At 36.9% G+C, this 16,271-nt stretch overlaps 1 protein-coding gene across 3 annotated transcripts in view; it reads right to left on the bottom strand.

Annotated features, from left to right (window-relative positions):
* Positions 1-16,271, bottom strand: part of MBOAT2 (membrane bound glycerophospholipid O-acyltransferase 2) — a 93,164-nt gene that overhangs the window by 65,056 nt on the left and 11,837 nt on the right. For 2 of the 3 annotated variants that reach the window (XM_077175056.1, XM_054630500.2), the window contains exons 2-3: positions 10,436-10,581; positions 6,976-7,053 (exon numbers count right to left, since the gene is read on the bottom strand). The exons of the other annotated variant lie outside the window; for it this stretch is intronic. In XM_077175056.1, coding sequence (XP_077031171.1) covers positions 6,976-7,053; positions 10,436-10,581 — 224 coding nt within the window. The remainder of the gene's footprint in view (positions 1-6,975; positions 7,054-10,435; positions 10,582-16,271) is intronic. 3 annotated transcript variants of the gene reach the window in all.

The raw sequence follows: 16,271 nt of genomic DNA on the forward strand, positions 1-16,271 counted from the left end.
TTCAAGAGATTAGTATTATTTGAGGACAAAAAGCTTTTTACAGAAACATTAACACCTACCACTAAAACCAGCACTCAGTATCAAAGCCAGAAGACAGTGATTAGGCACACAGATGATGACACAGCAAATATTAAACATGGTATCACAAGTGGACACTACAGTGGAGGGCAGCAAAAGAGGAAACCTCAACGACCTGAAAACGCTTACACTTATTAAAGAGCTTCCAGAATATGGGACTTTAAACAGACACTCCTAGAGAGAGCAGTATACCAAGAAAAAGAAAGTTACTCAGGTGACTCTTGTTTAAAATGGTGCATTACTTGTATGCATTGTGCATTTCCATGTGGTATGATCTATTAATAAAACAGATTATTCACTCTAAGTAATCATACAGCAAATTACCCAGAGCTTCCTTTCGCAAGCCTACTGACTTCACAGTTCCTGTTGTGCCTGTGATGAGTAATGACTGCAAGAACAGCTTAGCACTTGGCTATTCTAAGTATTTTTTATTTCAGTATTATCCAGTTTTGAAGATAAACTCCATGCTACGTTGCCTAAGATACTTGCATCTTCTTACCAGATGTAAACACACAACAAACCTGCTAAAGTATCACATACCTAAAATTCCCCAGAAAACAGAACACCGGAAGTTCAAATTTAAGATAGGTACTGTAAATTCTACAGTAAATTTAAACTGTACTCTGATTTCTATCTTTAGTTTACCCATTTCTCTTCCAACATAATTCCATGTAACTTTTAAATAGAAAGTTTAAAATTTACTGTTCTAAAGCACTAAGCTTCTCAATTAAAAATTATGCCAACCAATACATAAGGAAATTGCTTTCAGGAGGGCTATGTGCAAGAAATCTAATTTGTCCATAATGATGGGAGTACAAGTAAATCAACTGCATTATCTTCTTCTAGCACCACAGACTATGGTAAGTTGAAAGGGATCCACAAGGATCACAGAGTCTCACTCCTGGCCCTGCACAGCACCATCCCCAAGAGTCACACCCTGTGCCCAAGAGCATTGTCCAAATGCTTCTTGAGCTCTGTCAGGTTGGTGCTGTGGCTCCCTGGGGAGCCTGAACCAGTGCCCAACCACCCTCTGGGTGAAGAACCTTTTCCTAATATCCAACCTAAACCTCCCTGACACAACTTCAGGCCATTCTCTCAGCTCCTATCACTGGTCCAGTACCTCCACAGATGCCAGATCAGCTGCTTTTCCAATACAAAAAATTCTGGTCACCACAGAGAAGAGATTGTATCTCCTCCTCTCACAAGAAAGTTGTAACTGCAGTGAGGTTCCCCCTCAGTCTCCCCTTCTCCAGGCTAAACAGACCAAGTGACCTCAGCCTCTCCTCACACAGCTTCTCCTCAAGATCCTTCACTATCTTTGTCAAGAAGAAGAGATTTCTTGGTTGAAAACTGGAAGAACATTTGTTTTCGAACATAACTGAAAAGTTAAATCAAAGTAAAACAAACTTGCAGTGTCAAATACTCCTCTGACATGTCTGCATTACTCAGCCAGGCTTCCACCTGTTTCTACTGATTAAAGACATAAAACTTCTGTACTTTTTCTTGACATAGTCTTTGTTTCATGTGTTTTGCCCTCACCCCTCTTTTTATTATTAATGCTTCCTCTTACAAAAAAGGATAAACTGACATGCTACTACTCATTGCCTAATATGGTCTCCTCCTATAAAGTAACTGTCTCAAGTATAGCTGGTTTATTTGACCTTAAGTTGAAATGAGCCTGATCAATTTAAATTAACAATACCAAATCTGGACAATTATTGGGTGAGGGAAAATTAAAGCATAAAAAGCTTTTGTGCAAGTTCAAAACAGATGGGAAAACTAAGCTGCATGAAGTCACCTCAAATAAATTTTAAACTATAATCAACATTGAAGCAAGACACCAAAAGGAAATGGCTAGCATGCTTATGACAACTGGAACTATTCATGTCAGTACTAAGGAAGACTTGGATTTCACAGAGCAACCTGCTCTAGCTGATCCTGCTTTGAGCAGTCAGGGTGGGAGTCAGAAACACTTCCCTCCACAGCTATTCTATGATTCTGTGATCCTATCTTTAACTTCCAGTAAAGATATTTGATCTGCAAAACTGACCAGCTTTAAAAGCTAGATGAAACTTAATATCTTTAATTGAGGCACTGGATTTTAAAATTAAGATGTTTGTATTTCTTAAATATCAATGCTTTCTATTTACATCCACCCTCCTTTAAAGGAAAAGAAAAAAAACAGAAACAGAATTTTTATGGTTTGCAGTGCATTGGTATCAAAGGTCATGATCTTCTAGCTCCAACTCAGACACTTCATACACCATCACCTGCAGTTCTGCAGGCAAAACTGACTTGCCAAACTTACAGCCAGCAGTTTCATTAAGAACAATGAAAATTATTGTTTGCTGAGCTTGTTGTAATTAGTCAAGTGAAATTTGTCTCAAATGCAAGAAATTTCACCAAAGAATAAATAGCCATGGATAATTATGCTCCTAGAGAAGAAAATTAACTCTAATATATGGTACCCTTGCACATAATCTCTTTATCCCAAACACCACTGTCTCCATTCAGTCAATGCCATGCAACCAGAATTTTTAATCATCTCTTATTAGTGGCTGTCTTTGCCAGGAGCTGAAGAAGAACATAGCTTTCACTGAATTCTTCTAGGTACAATTTATTCTGCCACTTCATTTTGTAGAGAGCCTGATTTATTTGACATCAATAGTTTGTTGAAGTAATAAACCATGCAGCAATGATACCATGACTCAGAGCTCATTTGCTAACAGTCAAGTTGCTTGGCAGCATGACAGGCAGAGTAATGTGCCTTGAAGAACTCTGTATAGATGCCACAGAGATTACCAAACAAATACAGAGCCCCAAAACACAACTTTATCAACTCTGCTTTGATTGACTGATTGTGCTCAGCTTCACTTTGAGCACAAAGATTAAAAAAAAAAAAAATCTATATGCAAGCCAAAAAGCTGCTCCATCCCAACAGATTTCTAACACACCCAGGCAATTTTACACTACAGCTTCCTTCCAAGACAGGGCTGTCCTCCACATGCTTACAGAAGCACACAGTGTAAGGGAGCCCTCCTTCAGGTAAACATCAACACTCAATGAAGCATAGCTACTTCCTACAACCAAAGTATAAGTTTTTTTTTTACCTGAGTTTGCAAGAGGGATAAGAGGTTTTATGTGTCAATGGCACTATTTAAAAACCCTGTTCTTTTGAGAACTCTGTTCTTTTGAGTAACATCAGCAATCAAGCATAAAATGAAATAAAATTTTAAAAAGGAGGTGGGGATTTAAGAAAAAGACTGATTTTCACTCCTCTCTGGAAATACAAGAATATCATCAGATTTTTTTCCTAGTGGCATTTAAGGCAGCATATATCTTTTTTGTACCAAACCAACTGAGAAGGCTATAATACTAAATATGCCCATGCATTATCTTTTTCAGCCTCTCTACCTCAGTACCAACATTTACAAATCTGCAGATACTGGATGATTCCTATCCTTTCTCCCTATACCTCTATAGGGACACAAACACACCTCCCCCAAGATTAAATAAGTGTATTTAATCTTTATTTAAAAGTACAGCAAAAAGTGATAGGCACTACAGGTAAGCAAACTGTAGTTCTCTTTTCACTCCTTTCCTGTCATTACAAAATACATGCTCATTAAAGGCCTTTCCATTTAAATATTCCAATTTTAGGAAGGATATCTCAACTTATTTTTCAACTTATACATGATTGTTTGAAGCCATGCATTGAGTTCTATACAGGCTCAGCCTGGAGTGTTACAGGAAGTTACCAGAGTGGATGAACTTGCAATAGCTACTTAGAGCAATTTCTTCTTTTTAGAAGAAATTCACAAGGATTACTAAGAAATTCCTTCACAGCTGTTAACATCAACAAGTGTTTATTTTTCCAAGTAATTGAAGATAGACAATTTACAATCCATTTATATGGTTATTTTTGTTATCGTCAAATCTCCAATATACAGAAAATCACTGCCTGGTGCTAGTCAGTGTTTCCATCCACAAACTTTAGAGTACAAGTCTGATTTCTAGGTAAGCATGAGAAAAATCAAGACATTCAGCATCATTGAACACCTGACTAACAAATTAGGTGCCACAATTAGCATGCCAAGGGAATTAGTTTACTCAGATGATCAAGACTTATTTGGCTCCAATCTGAGATTTTTAAGATAAAACTATCAAATCTTCACCACACCTCCTTTGCCACATCTATTGTTTATCAACTCCACAGTAAGGAGTGAAGGCAAAGGGGAGCCTCCCTCTCAGTCCTGGCTCTAGCTTTGAGTGTAAGGGAACTTACTGAAGACTAACATTCCAAAATTCCAAGAAAGGTATGACCAGGAAGTACCTCCACAGATACCAGACCAGTTACAACCAAAGTTTGTTTACTCTAATTCAAATATCTTTTTACATTATCATGTTCAAACAGCTCACATACATGGGCACAGGAACAGTACAAAGAACTGTATGCCCATCAAAACAAACAGAATAGGACATAACAGCTACCATGAAAGGTTAAAGTGCTTTGGTGAATGTAAAAATTTATCAAAAACCTCTCCTGGCTTCAGAGGGTAAGGAAACCTGTTTAAGCAGTGCACAGCAACTGAAGTGATAGCATTTTTAAAAATTTAGTTGTTTCTTACTTGTTTAAGCAATTTTTAGAGAGGCTGGAGACCCTGAGGAGCTATGTTAGAAGGTAAGGAAAACAGCAAGGAGAGGAATAATGTTTTTCCTATCCATACACTCATGAAATCTGCAGGACAGCCAGCAGGGCAGGGAAAAGAAGGAAACTTAGGTCAGTGAATCAATTTAGATAATAGACAAATATCATTTCTACAATACACAACTGCTTTTCCAATACAAAGTCCACTTGAATCTATATTTACATCACATATAGGTATTTGATGTTCAACTCCAAGGTTAAGATGCTCATTGAACAATGCAGGTAACATCTAGATAGGACTGCCAGCCAATGGGTCCCTCTACCACGTAAAAAGTAAATACCAAACCTGGGGCTACGCAGGTATATACAAGCACTATAATTACTTGTACACACATCCCCATAAAACACTGACATTCTCCAGTCCTGAGGCCAGCTGGTACCAGCTGCACTCTGCTGTACAGTACTTAACCTTCAGTCTCCCCTGGGCACCATGAGACACATTCATAGCCTGAAGACAAACACTTAGGTGGGGAGGGGAGTCATTCACATTGGTTTCTATTCAGACTGCCAAACAGAAAGCTGTAAGTGGCATTTTCCTGACAGAAAATTAAGTGTACCTGGTGCATTCCTTAGGCATCATCACTTCTGGGATACTCCAGCAGTGGAAGGAGCAAACCTTGTGTAGTCTTGCCTGTTTCACTAGAAGTGGCTCCTGCAGCTTGCCATACAGCATCCACACATTGTCCACAGTTTAAAGTAACAAATGACTCTTACATTTTTTTTTTCTTCCGCTGAAAGAAGAGCTTTTTAGTTTTATCCAATGGCAGACTAATTCATATGGTGACAAAGCAATATAAGCTCTGTAATCAAATCTAGGTTCCCCTCCCAGCTGCACAGTAACAGCTGTGTATAACACAGCCAACATCTCAGCAGATCAGGCCATGCAGTGAAAGCAGCTGGGATGAATTAGGAGGATCAGGAATTACTGTTCCCTTGCCACAGAGCAGGAAATCTGCCTACCTGTCTCACGCTATTAGGAATGTAAACCACTGCTGGATTTCCATTTTTGAGAAACCTACATACCTTGTTATGGTAAAGGCCAAAGTGCTCCTGACTGGCACCTCCCTTTGCTGCATTTAACCACATTAATCATTTCTTTTAGAATATTAAGTAACATAAGTTTTAGCTTACATTGTTGAATGTCTAAAGAGGAATTTACATGAACAAGTTACTTTACAACAACCAGTAATCAAAGAAGCTGTTTGTCTATAAACCAGCTATCCAACCAAATGAGATTCTCTCACATCCACAGTACTTTGAATATATGAGACCTTGAAGAAAATCCTGAACATAAGAGCCTAATATGGGATATTTTAAAAGACAATAAAACTACACTCACTATCACACTAGAATTCAGCAGAGTATTCTAACAGATAGGATCGTGAACTAAGGCTGCCCTGGCTTTGTGCTTTCTGTGTAAAGCAATTTTCCTCTTTGTTTTTTCTACCAGCATTTTTCTCACAGGCTCACATACTTCAGGAACCTATTCAAGCAAGGATTTGCTATTTTACTAAACATTTATGCAGGAATTAACACAGTGGGAACTTAATTTGTTTCTGATCTCTAGGCTACTGGAATAGTAAAACATATGCATACAGTAATAAATGTCTTCCCTGCTTTTAAGAGTGACTGAAAAAGAGAACCAAGTGTTTTTCTATATGGATTCAGATACTCAAACAAGATATAATCAGGCATTCAAACTTCAAATAATTCTGTATGTGTTTTATAAATGTATTCTTAACCTAAGACAGCATTCATACTGATACTAAAAAAAAAAAAGGAATTATATATATATATTATAGTTGCTAAGGAAATTTCTCAAACAAATTGTTTTCTGTTCAGACATCTTCCATCTACTAGCATTGTCTGTTTTCAAATTACATTTCTCATCTGTCAACACCAAGAAATACTTAAGATTAAACAATGATGAAAAAAGAAGAATATGGAAACACAAAATATGTCTCAGTGGAGTATTATTTTAATGAGCTTTAGATATTTCAAAAGGCTGGCAAAAATTCCCAAATAAGTCATCTTCTCACCTGAAAATAAAACCATGGTTAGAGAATTCAAATACTGAAATGTTATGATACAACTAGAATTATGGTATATATGCATGATTATAAAAAAACCTCTCAACAGTAGCATTCTTGTAAAGGCAAAGTAAAATAAATTTTAGAATGGAAACTTACTTGTGCATATTTTCCACTCCTATTATGATCATGATATAGTAGGAAATTCCACTTTGTATAACAAAATGTAAGGCATACCTGGGGGAAAAAAAAGTAAACCCTCATAGCATTTTCTTTAATGACAATCAACTGCACACATTTATTGTGAGATTAAAGAGGTTCAAAGTTTAAAGCTACCACTGCTCCCAAAGAAAAATCTCCTTTTATTCTATTTAGGTTTTCTGTTACCCTTCCTTCTGCTGAGAACTTCTCCGTTTACATGGAGAGCAGTACTGAACAAAACCTAGACACCCAGCTACAATGCTCCAGCTCAACCAAGAATATTGCAAATGCTGATAATTATTAAAACACAAAGAATATATCTTATGTCTTCCATTTGGCATTACTTCATGAGTAAATAACTGTAAACAACATGAAAGTTTTGTGGTTTTATTTCCATATTCATCTTTCTACCCATTTACAGCAATAGATATTCCAGATAAGGCCAACAATTTCTTAGTATCCACAATATTGTAAGATTTCCCACTCAACAGAAATGGTGACTGTGTCCAGCCAGTCTCTTTGTCCCAGGCTGTCAGTAACTGTTAACGGGATGGTGGTGATGGTCACAAAAAACACACACAAAAAAAGCCCTACACACCAACAAGCCACAGATTTATTTCACAAAGATGCTCTAAGCTCCTCCTTTTGTTTTCCACAGCTTACCACCACAGCTATCCAACAGCTCAGCTTTGGGAGTTTGCTTTGGCCTTTGAAGGAGTTATACTTCAGTAAGCTGAAGAGCACTGCCATCAAAGCAGTGCCAGTGAATGGGAAAAGAGCTGATCTTCAGTAACTTGGGTTTTTTTTCATTCTGGTACCTCAAGTGCCCCAGTACCAGATGTACATAGGCTCAAGTGACACAACTCATCTAATTTGGGATTTTTTTTTTCCCCCATGAAAAGCAGCCTAAAAAGCAGCAATCATTTTGCTACAGTGACGCTATTTTCTTTCAGCTTATCACCAACAATTTCTTAATTTCACTCCTCCTCTACTAACAAGGAAGTGACTTCAAACAAGAAAACCAGTTCTATCCAACTAAAATCCTTCATCCTATACAGCAGGAACCGAGCCAAAACTTGGATTCAAGGTTATTCACTTGGACATGAATTAATCTTGAAAAATCTTGACTTTTTACAGAAGAGCCAGTCTGTACATGCTCTCCCATGCTTCACTTCTAGTTAGTCTCATTTAGGATAGGACTACCTAAAATTCAAGTTTAATATAGTAATTGTCAATTTAAAAAGTATTTACTTCCTTTTCTTATCTGCCAAGCATTAGCAATATTGTATAGCAAAGACAGACATTAGTGAAATGAAAAAAACTTAAGAGGCTTGTTCTTTTACAGAGAAAGGAGACTAAGATATCAAAGCCTAAAAGAGTGTGGACTGACATGGAGTACCATACCAGGATTACAGTCACTGAAAACATTTCTCTTTCAGAGCTGCTAACAATAGCAATATGTTCTTTGATTCAAACATTCAAAGGGATGTATTGAGATACCACAGAGAATAGTGATTTTTAACTACATACAAAGGGTACATATTCAGGGCCTTTTATGCTATTTGCTGTTATGCAAAGGGAATTATTGCTTCTCTTCCTTTCCTCTACCACCCTCACAAGTATTACAAGTGACTGAAAACTAACACACTTGAAGATAACATAACTACTACTTAATGTCCTTAAAAGAGTGCAGATTACAAACTACTTCCCACATTTAAATTTGCATGATCTACAAGTTACTACATTTACTAGTAACACTATATAACAAAACAGTAACAGTTTCCTTCTTGTTATATACGTTCATAAATGTTCATCATGTTATAGCAGCACAAACCAAGAGTCACTGAAGATGTTATCAGGGGCTTGTAACCTGTATGCATCCTTGATTTCTTGGAAAGGGGGAACCAAAAAAACCAAACCCTCGAAAAACCTGCTTGTGTAACATGTACTTAACCAAAAGGAAAAAGCATTGGCAGAAGTACCAATCTTTAAAGAATGTGTACTTTCAACAACTCAAATTATGTTATTTTCATAATTTTTAAATAGTATTTAGCTCAGTAACTGTAAAGTAGAAATTAACCTCTTAAAAAGAAAACATCTTTTTTTTTTCCAGGGCATATTGCTGGTGAGAAGCTTCCACAAATTTTTATTTATGTCTGTTGGGAGTAGAGGCTGTTTCTTTCCAAAATCTCCCATATCCAAAATTCATATGTGAATATATTAGTAACCCTTCTAATTACAAGTTACAATTAATGATTTCTGCTTCTAAAGCAATGGAAACAATGTGCTTCTCAAAAAAATCCTCACATAGTACCTCCTATCTCCCATAACCTCCTCATTTTCTGTAGTGTTAAGACTGGAAGTCTTTGAGATCAGATCATTCCCCAAAGCAGAATACCATGGCCACCTGTTTAAGAAACGGACTGGCATAGTAGAGTTTTATATAAGTCAGTCATGCATGTAAATCTAAAGAATAAAGGTTACTGATTTCCTTTCCCAAAATTTAAAAACAAGATATATCAATTAATGTTGGGAGAGTTCTGCAACATGCCTACATAGAGGCCAACACATTCTGCATGTGCAGAGACAGATGCAGGCACACCCTGTGTGCAGTTTCCCACCTGCACAACAGCTTGATTAATCCCCCCTAGCTCACTAATGCTCTATAATAGTCAGCATAAATAAGAGTCTTTTATACAATTGAAGCCAAGTAAGCACCTTGTTTACAATGCAATAAAATGAAACTGGCACTCAAACCATCTTGGGAAGATGTGAGCCATTTAGTAAGCTATTTTTTGAAGGAAAAAAATTCACCAAGCTAAATGAATACCCTTTTCTAACTTTACTAACATTCTGTCTTGCTACACTGTGAAAGATCAAGATATGCAAACAGCAGTCACACAAAATATATGTCTGAAAAACAATCACATCTTCCCTCCCTCCAAATCATTAAAGAAAAAAAAGAAACCATGAAACAGGGCATTTTATACTACTAGGAGTGTCACTAGATATACTTTACAGTTCCAGCAACTCTTCCTTAAAATGTCACATTATATTCAATATTTAGAAAAAGACCCTGAGTTATCTCATGTCATGAGTATTTCTAGGGAATTATCCTAGTCACCACATCCGTGCTGTGCCTCAAGAGAATACCTCTCCAGCAAGTTCACAGAAAAAAAAGCTGTAGAAGTTAAACAAACTGCACCTGCTTCATCTTTCCAAAACCACAGGTAGCCAGTATGGTAGTTACCAGTTTACAGATGACCTTTCAAAATTTGTGGGCCTCATCAGAATATTTAAGCTGATTTCAGTACATTTGCAGCAGCTAAAAACCCCACAGAATTAGGCAATATGGTTCTTTGTAACACAGAAATAAAAATTGACAAGTTCCTGAAAAATGAATTTAAGTGTAACTTACCATCCAAAACAAAAAAGTGCAAGATAAAGGCCCAAGAGTGTTGCAACAACATGTCTTATAAATGGGCTAGTTTTGCTTGAATGAAGGTATGTTCGAAACCAAACAGCCGCAAGCAAGGCAAACAGTTGGCACACTACAAAGTTGACCTGCGTAAAAAAAAGAAAAGAAAGAAGAACTCACACAAGTGTGTATTAAAAATTAACAGCAATATCCACACATTTTCAGCAATTTGCAGAACCTGTAGCTTTGCCATGGCTTTTACCACAGCATGTCTAAGAGCTTCTCCCATGTGTCCCTCCCAGGCCAAAGCACAAACCAGTGCTCCCCCAAGCAGCTCAGAGGAAAAGATGCATCGAACATGAAGCAGTATGTGCTTAAATCAAGAAAAGAAAATGTCTTTTGCTGTAGATTTTTTGAATACCAAACCACTATCAACTATTAAATCACCTCTACTCTCCCAGTAACGCGAAGATCTGAGCTGCAGTTTTATTTGCTTTTTTAAGTGAGCAGGACTCAAAGCTACATATCAGTTCCAAAAATCACTGATAGATCACTATAGATCATTTCAGTAGCCTGGGCAGAAGCAGGGCCCAATGCAGTGCATTGCAGTGCTATGTAATCAGATAAACAGCTTGGTTGCACACTGCATTTTCTTCTTGTACATTCAAGTAGGATAGTTTCGGAAATTCTTCCTCCCTTCAGGCCATTTATTCTTGAAGACAGAAAATTTCTTGTATATTAAATATTTAAAGACATTAGGGCATTGAAAGCAAAAGCAGAATTGAATAAAACTAAATCAGTGAGTACAAAGAATTGTTCTGACTGTGGCCTGAAAAAAATGTAACAGTAAGGGCACAATAAAGAAAGAAACTCCTCAAATACAGCAACAACTACCAAAAGTAGCTTAAGCTACAAAAATCTGGAAAAATTACTTTATTTAGAAAGTAACATTTCTCACTTCATAGATTTTATTTTTTACTCACATAGAAAACTGCCTAACAATTTTCCATGTCTAATAGTGGCATCCCAAGTCATCACAAGCAACAGCTTGGGAACCACTGCTTCAGGTTCTAAGCACTTCAATAACAGAAACTGTACATCCTGCATGCTTCACTGGTTCTCTGCACAACAGTATTTTAGACTCTTTGATGGCACTTAGCTGAAATACATACTTAATCTTAACACCACAGGGTACAATGACAATACTATTTTTATGCTCCTGACAGCAAGTGTAATATTGATGTTTGCAGCAACATAGTGCACACTTGCAGTACCATAATTCACCTTGTCCATTCCTTAATCATTTTTCAACCAAGTTTCAGGCCACAATAGGTAAGGGTCAGAGTATGAAAACATGGTCATTTTTGAAGTAGCAATTAAAACAACTACAGAACTCTTTCTTGTAACAACTGAACCACTCCAAAACCCATAACATCAAGTTCAAGCATTAAGTGCTAGCAGGGAAAGACTCAAAAGGCAGGGCTGTGCTTTTTAATAGGCACAATTCCCTAAATTAAACTGTTCTTTAAAATGTCATGTACACTTTTCCATCCGTTCTCTTACTACTGCATTTCTATTATGCTTTTAACAGTATTTGAAAAATCCTAAATAAATGAGGAGATATTCTTCCAGGGCATAACTTGACCTGTTTTCTCTCCTTTATAAGCAATGATGCAAATGAAACAGAGTGAGGTTTATTACTCAAGATGATTCTATGCATTTAGTGAAAAAGTTTCATACAAAACAGTCAAATGAACTACTGAAAGGGAAACAAACTGATAATGTTTGAGAAAAGAGGGCAAGAAACAAAAATGAAAACAAAAAAATTATTACTTCAGTACCAACATTTGTATGAATATTTGTTACAGAAATTATGCCATGTAACCCACAAAGCATGTTTCTGACCCAAAGAACTCACATCCTAGACAGACCAGAAGGGGAAGGGAGACAGAGAAGGTTGCACATTCACAGATTTGTAGTGAAGCTGAGGTAAAGAGACAGAGGGAAGAAATGAGCATGAATACCTGTCCTGAAATGGACACACTTGCATTGCTGGTTTTACTGAATGCCCAGACATTAGTGCTTTGACTGCAATATAATTTACCAACTGGTATCACATGGTGTCCTTCTTTTTCAGATTACTACTAAAAGCAAACTAGCAAGATCCAGGGAAAAAGGAAAGTCATCATCTGTCTCCTACTACTACTGTGAAAAGGGTAGAAGTGCTTGGCACTTCTGACCTGTATCACCAACTCTTTAGGAGCAGACAATAACAAAACAACAAACCTTGAATCTCACAATTCAGGATGAGCCTGCAGGTTTAGGAATGAGTAAAATCCTCACACTAAACACAAAAAGCAAACCTGAGAAAGGTTTCAGTTGGTAGGGAGTGAAAAGGTGGTACCTTTCTTGGGCACTTGCTATTTGTTTAGCTATTTACTCAAATGATCCAATCTGTATTTCAAAAACAGTATCCCATTAATTAAAAAACAAACAAAACCTGATAAGAAAAAAAAAACCAAACAAACCAAAGCACCTTCCCCAAGAAGAATATTTTGAGAAAAGGAATGAAATGCAGGATAACACACCTTCAGATCAACCCCACAAGCCAACTTCCAGGGATGTGAATTTATTATGTCAGTTTTTTGAACATGAAACTAAGTGACCCAAGCAGCACAAGCCTTTTCCAAAAGCCTTCCTCACAAATGAATCCAAAACTGCCAGTGGATATTTTTAAAGTGCTCTTCTCAAAAAGGGCATAAACATATACAATACTTGGAAATCTAAGGCATCACCACAATAGTCACACACCACCCTGCATTTCTTCTCTACTCTTACCAATCCCATTCTTATCCTTGTCTCAGTGCACCAAAATGCAGATTACAAGGCACCAAGCTCCCAAAGCTTTAAATACATATCTGTAAAACCAAGCTATGCAGCAGTTAAGGTTTGAAAGCCATGCAACTTGAGTTTAGCCTTTATACATAACTACCTTTTGACTGTATTCTTCTGCTGCTTTATTCTATTTTCCCCAGCAGTATTTCTGATTCATTCAGCAAATGGACAATTGCCCAGTTTTTGCCCTCATCCTGTGACCCATTAAATGCTTAACATCTGCATTCTACATTGAATATAAGAACTTTACATGTTATGCAGCTCTGTCCAACCCATAGTAAGACTACATACAATAAATGTAAACTTTGCAATAATTTCCTAAGATCAGTATTCCTATACTAAAGGTGAATGACTGGCACAAAAATTATGAAAGCCCAAAGGATTAAAATAAATGCCCACTAACTTTGGTTGCTGAATTTCAGACACTCTGTGCCTAGTTTTTCAGTCAGTACTTTTAAAAGAACTTTAACTAGAAATGCGTTTTGAAAATATAAATTCAGCTGCTATTCTGATTATCCAGCATGCCTCTAAATCAGGCCCAAAGTATCTAAAAATACAAGCAAAATTTAAAGTCATCACTACAATCTATTTTTTCTCCAGTTCCTAAAAACCCTCTGGTTTACTACTGATTTGCCTTCCAAATCAAGGAAGTCATATGGAAGAGTTTGTGAGCACTGCTGGGCAGTGTTAGAGTCACAGGGGTAATCTTCATCTGACACTTATTCTGATTTTTGAGCATCTGCTATCACAGGTTATATATTCTCTTGGTAAACATCTTGAATACTTGACTACTTACATTTTAAAAGAAAACACAGAATTCCTACAACAAAAATCAAAACTTACCTGTGGCTTTCAGTCCACAGTACTCATTTCTACCACTTGTACTCGTTTCCACATGGAAAGAAGTTTCATGCCTTGCCAATACTACAGGAAGTAGAATGAGAAACAGACTCTGTGGGCTCCCCAATTCCACTGGATGCACTTCCAACTCCAGCAGTGAGATAGTTTGTCATCTCCACAGTGGTTTAGTTCAGATCAGAGGGGGCTCCTGAAGCCTCCCAGTTATCTGCACTTCACGTGCTTTGTAAGTGGTGTGCAATGGTGTCTGGATACACAACCCTGATTTCCTTTAAACTAAACTGAACTAAGTATCTGCTCCAAAAGTTACAGAACATTAAGCCCACGGACCAACCTAGGCAAAAGCAGTATTTCCCAAAATTATAAAAGCACCCAGGCTGGATCCTCAATGCCAACCGCTTCATCCCACAGAAACACTTCTTTCTGTACTACTTGGTTTAGTAAACAATGCCAAAATTTAATTTTCAGGCTTTTCCTAACTCCATGTCCCATCTTAAGCCATGCTGAGCAGTGTGGAATTGACAGACACCTTCCTTGTATGCACATGCTGAGACAGATTAAGAACTTCCCTTCACATACAGAGCCTGCCTTGAAAGAGTGACCAAAATGACCTGGCTGTCTATAGGAATAGACAATAGGAACAGACAGCAAATGAGCAGGAACAAGGACAGAGCTGGACACCACCACCTTGAAAGCTTCCATGAGAACCAGGCATTCAACCAAGCAGCGATTTTGTTGGCAAATGTTATATATACAAACTTCAACAACTGGGAATTGTAAACTTATGTACCTTTTGAAAACTTATGTCAAGCTCTTATAACATTGTGAGCATGGGCAAAATACAACTTTCTAAATACCATATGACTTGGTCAGATGTGAGCAGAACACCCACAAAGAACAAAGACAACACGTTCCCTAAAGCTGCATGATGCATTCTTTAAACCTAATTGCAATGTGCCTCCATGAGATCACAAAACCTGTTCCAATAAGAAGCTTCAATTTTATAGAAAAAATTTTTAAAAAAACCTAACCAAGATCTATTTAAAGCTGAGATTTCATGGAGGGAAAAAAACCATCTTGCCATAGAATGGCAAGTTTCACCCTGAGCAGTTACAATTTAGCACATATATAAGAAAACAAACAATTTTTTATTCCTCCTCACATACAGGATATCAAAAGCTCAGCCAATGAGAATAACACCTCAAAATCTTACAGAGAGAGCAACATGTAATGGAAAGTTATGTGCACATAAGAATAAAAAACATACAACTACAATGTAAATTATCACCACTAGTTATTCAGCAATGAATGATGCAAGTGTGTGTTACACATACTAAGCTATTACAGATCCTGCTGTGTGTAGCCTAGCAATTTCAAAATTAAATCCACTATTTTGGTTCAAAACTAGTCATACAAGCACTGCAGTTCATAGGCACAACTCATGCCAAATGTAATAGTAAAACATGAACACAAATTCACAGTTTCAATATTTGGAGTAGCTACACAAAATACAAATCCATTATATCAGTAACTGTATTAAGCTATCTACATAAGAAACTCCCTATATGCATGACCTCTGCAAAAGTCAACAGAAAGTATGAAACTTCTAAAGACATTTATTTTCGTATTTTAAAAGAAGAAAATGTAATTTATGCCATGCTTTTTATTGATTCCCTAAATACTTTTCCCTTAGCAATTCTTAACATAAAGAAAAAAAAAAAAAAGGTCACTGTCACAAGGATTTTCATCATCAAGAGGAAATTCTAACATAACATTGGATTTGAAGACCTGGAAGTCTCCAACTTTACAACACAGACAGCATCTTTAATGAATTGTTAAAGAAACTTAAGTTCACACTAAAATGAAATACAGAAGAAAGTTTATTTCTTCCACAAAACTAATTTTAATACATGCAAATTTTATCTACTAATTCAGATTTTAGGCTAAGCTTCCTCTTCCTATCAGCTACATTTTAGTATCAAAAGCCAATTGCTGCAGTCAATTGCAGCAGAATCCTCCAGAATCCTGCTACTTCACAGCACAGAAGGCATTTGCCTCATTCAGAAAAGCAGCCAAAGCAGAG

The sequence above is a fragment of the Agelaius phoeniceus genome, chromosome 3, assembly GCF_051311805.1.
Source record: "Agelaius phoeniceus isolate bAgePho1 chromosome 3, bAgePho1.hap1, whole genome shotgun sequence".
Taxonomy (NCBI): Eukaryota; Metazoa; Chordata; class Aves; order Passeriformes; family Icteridae; genus Agelaius; species Agelaius phoeniceus.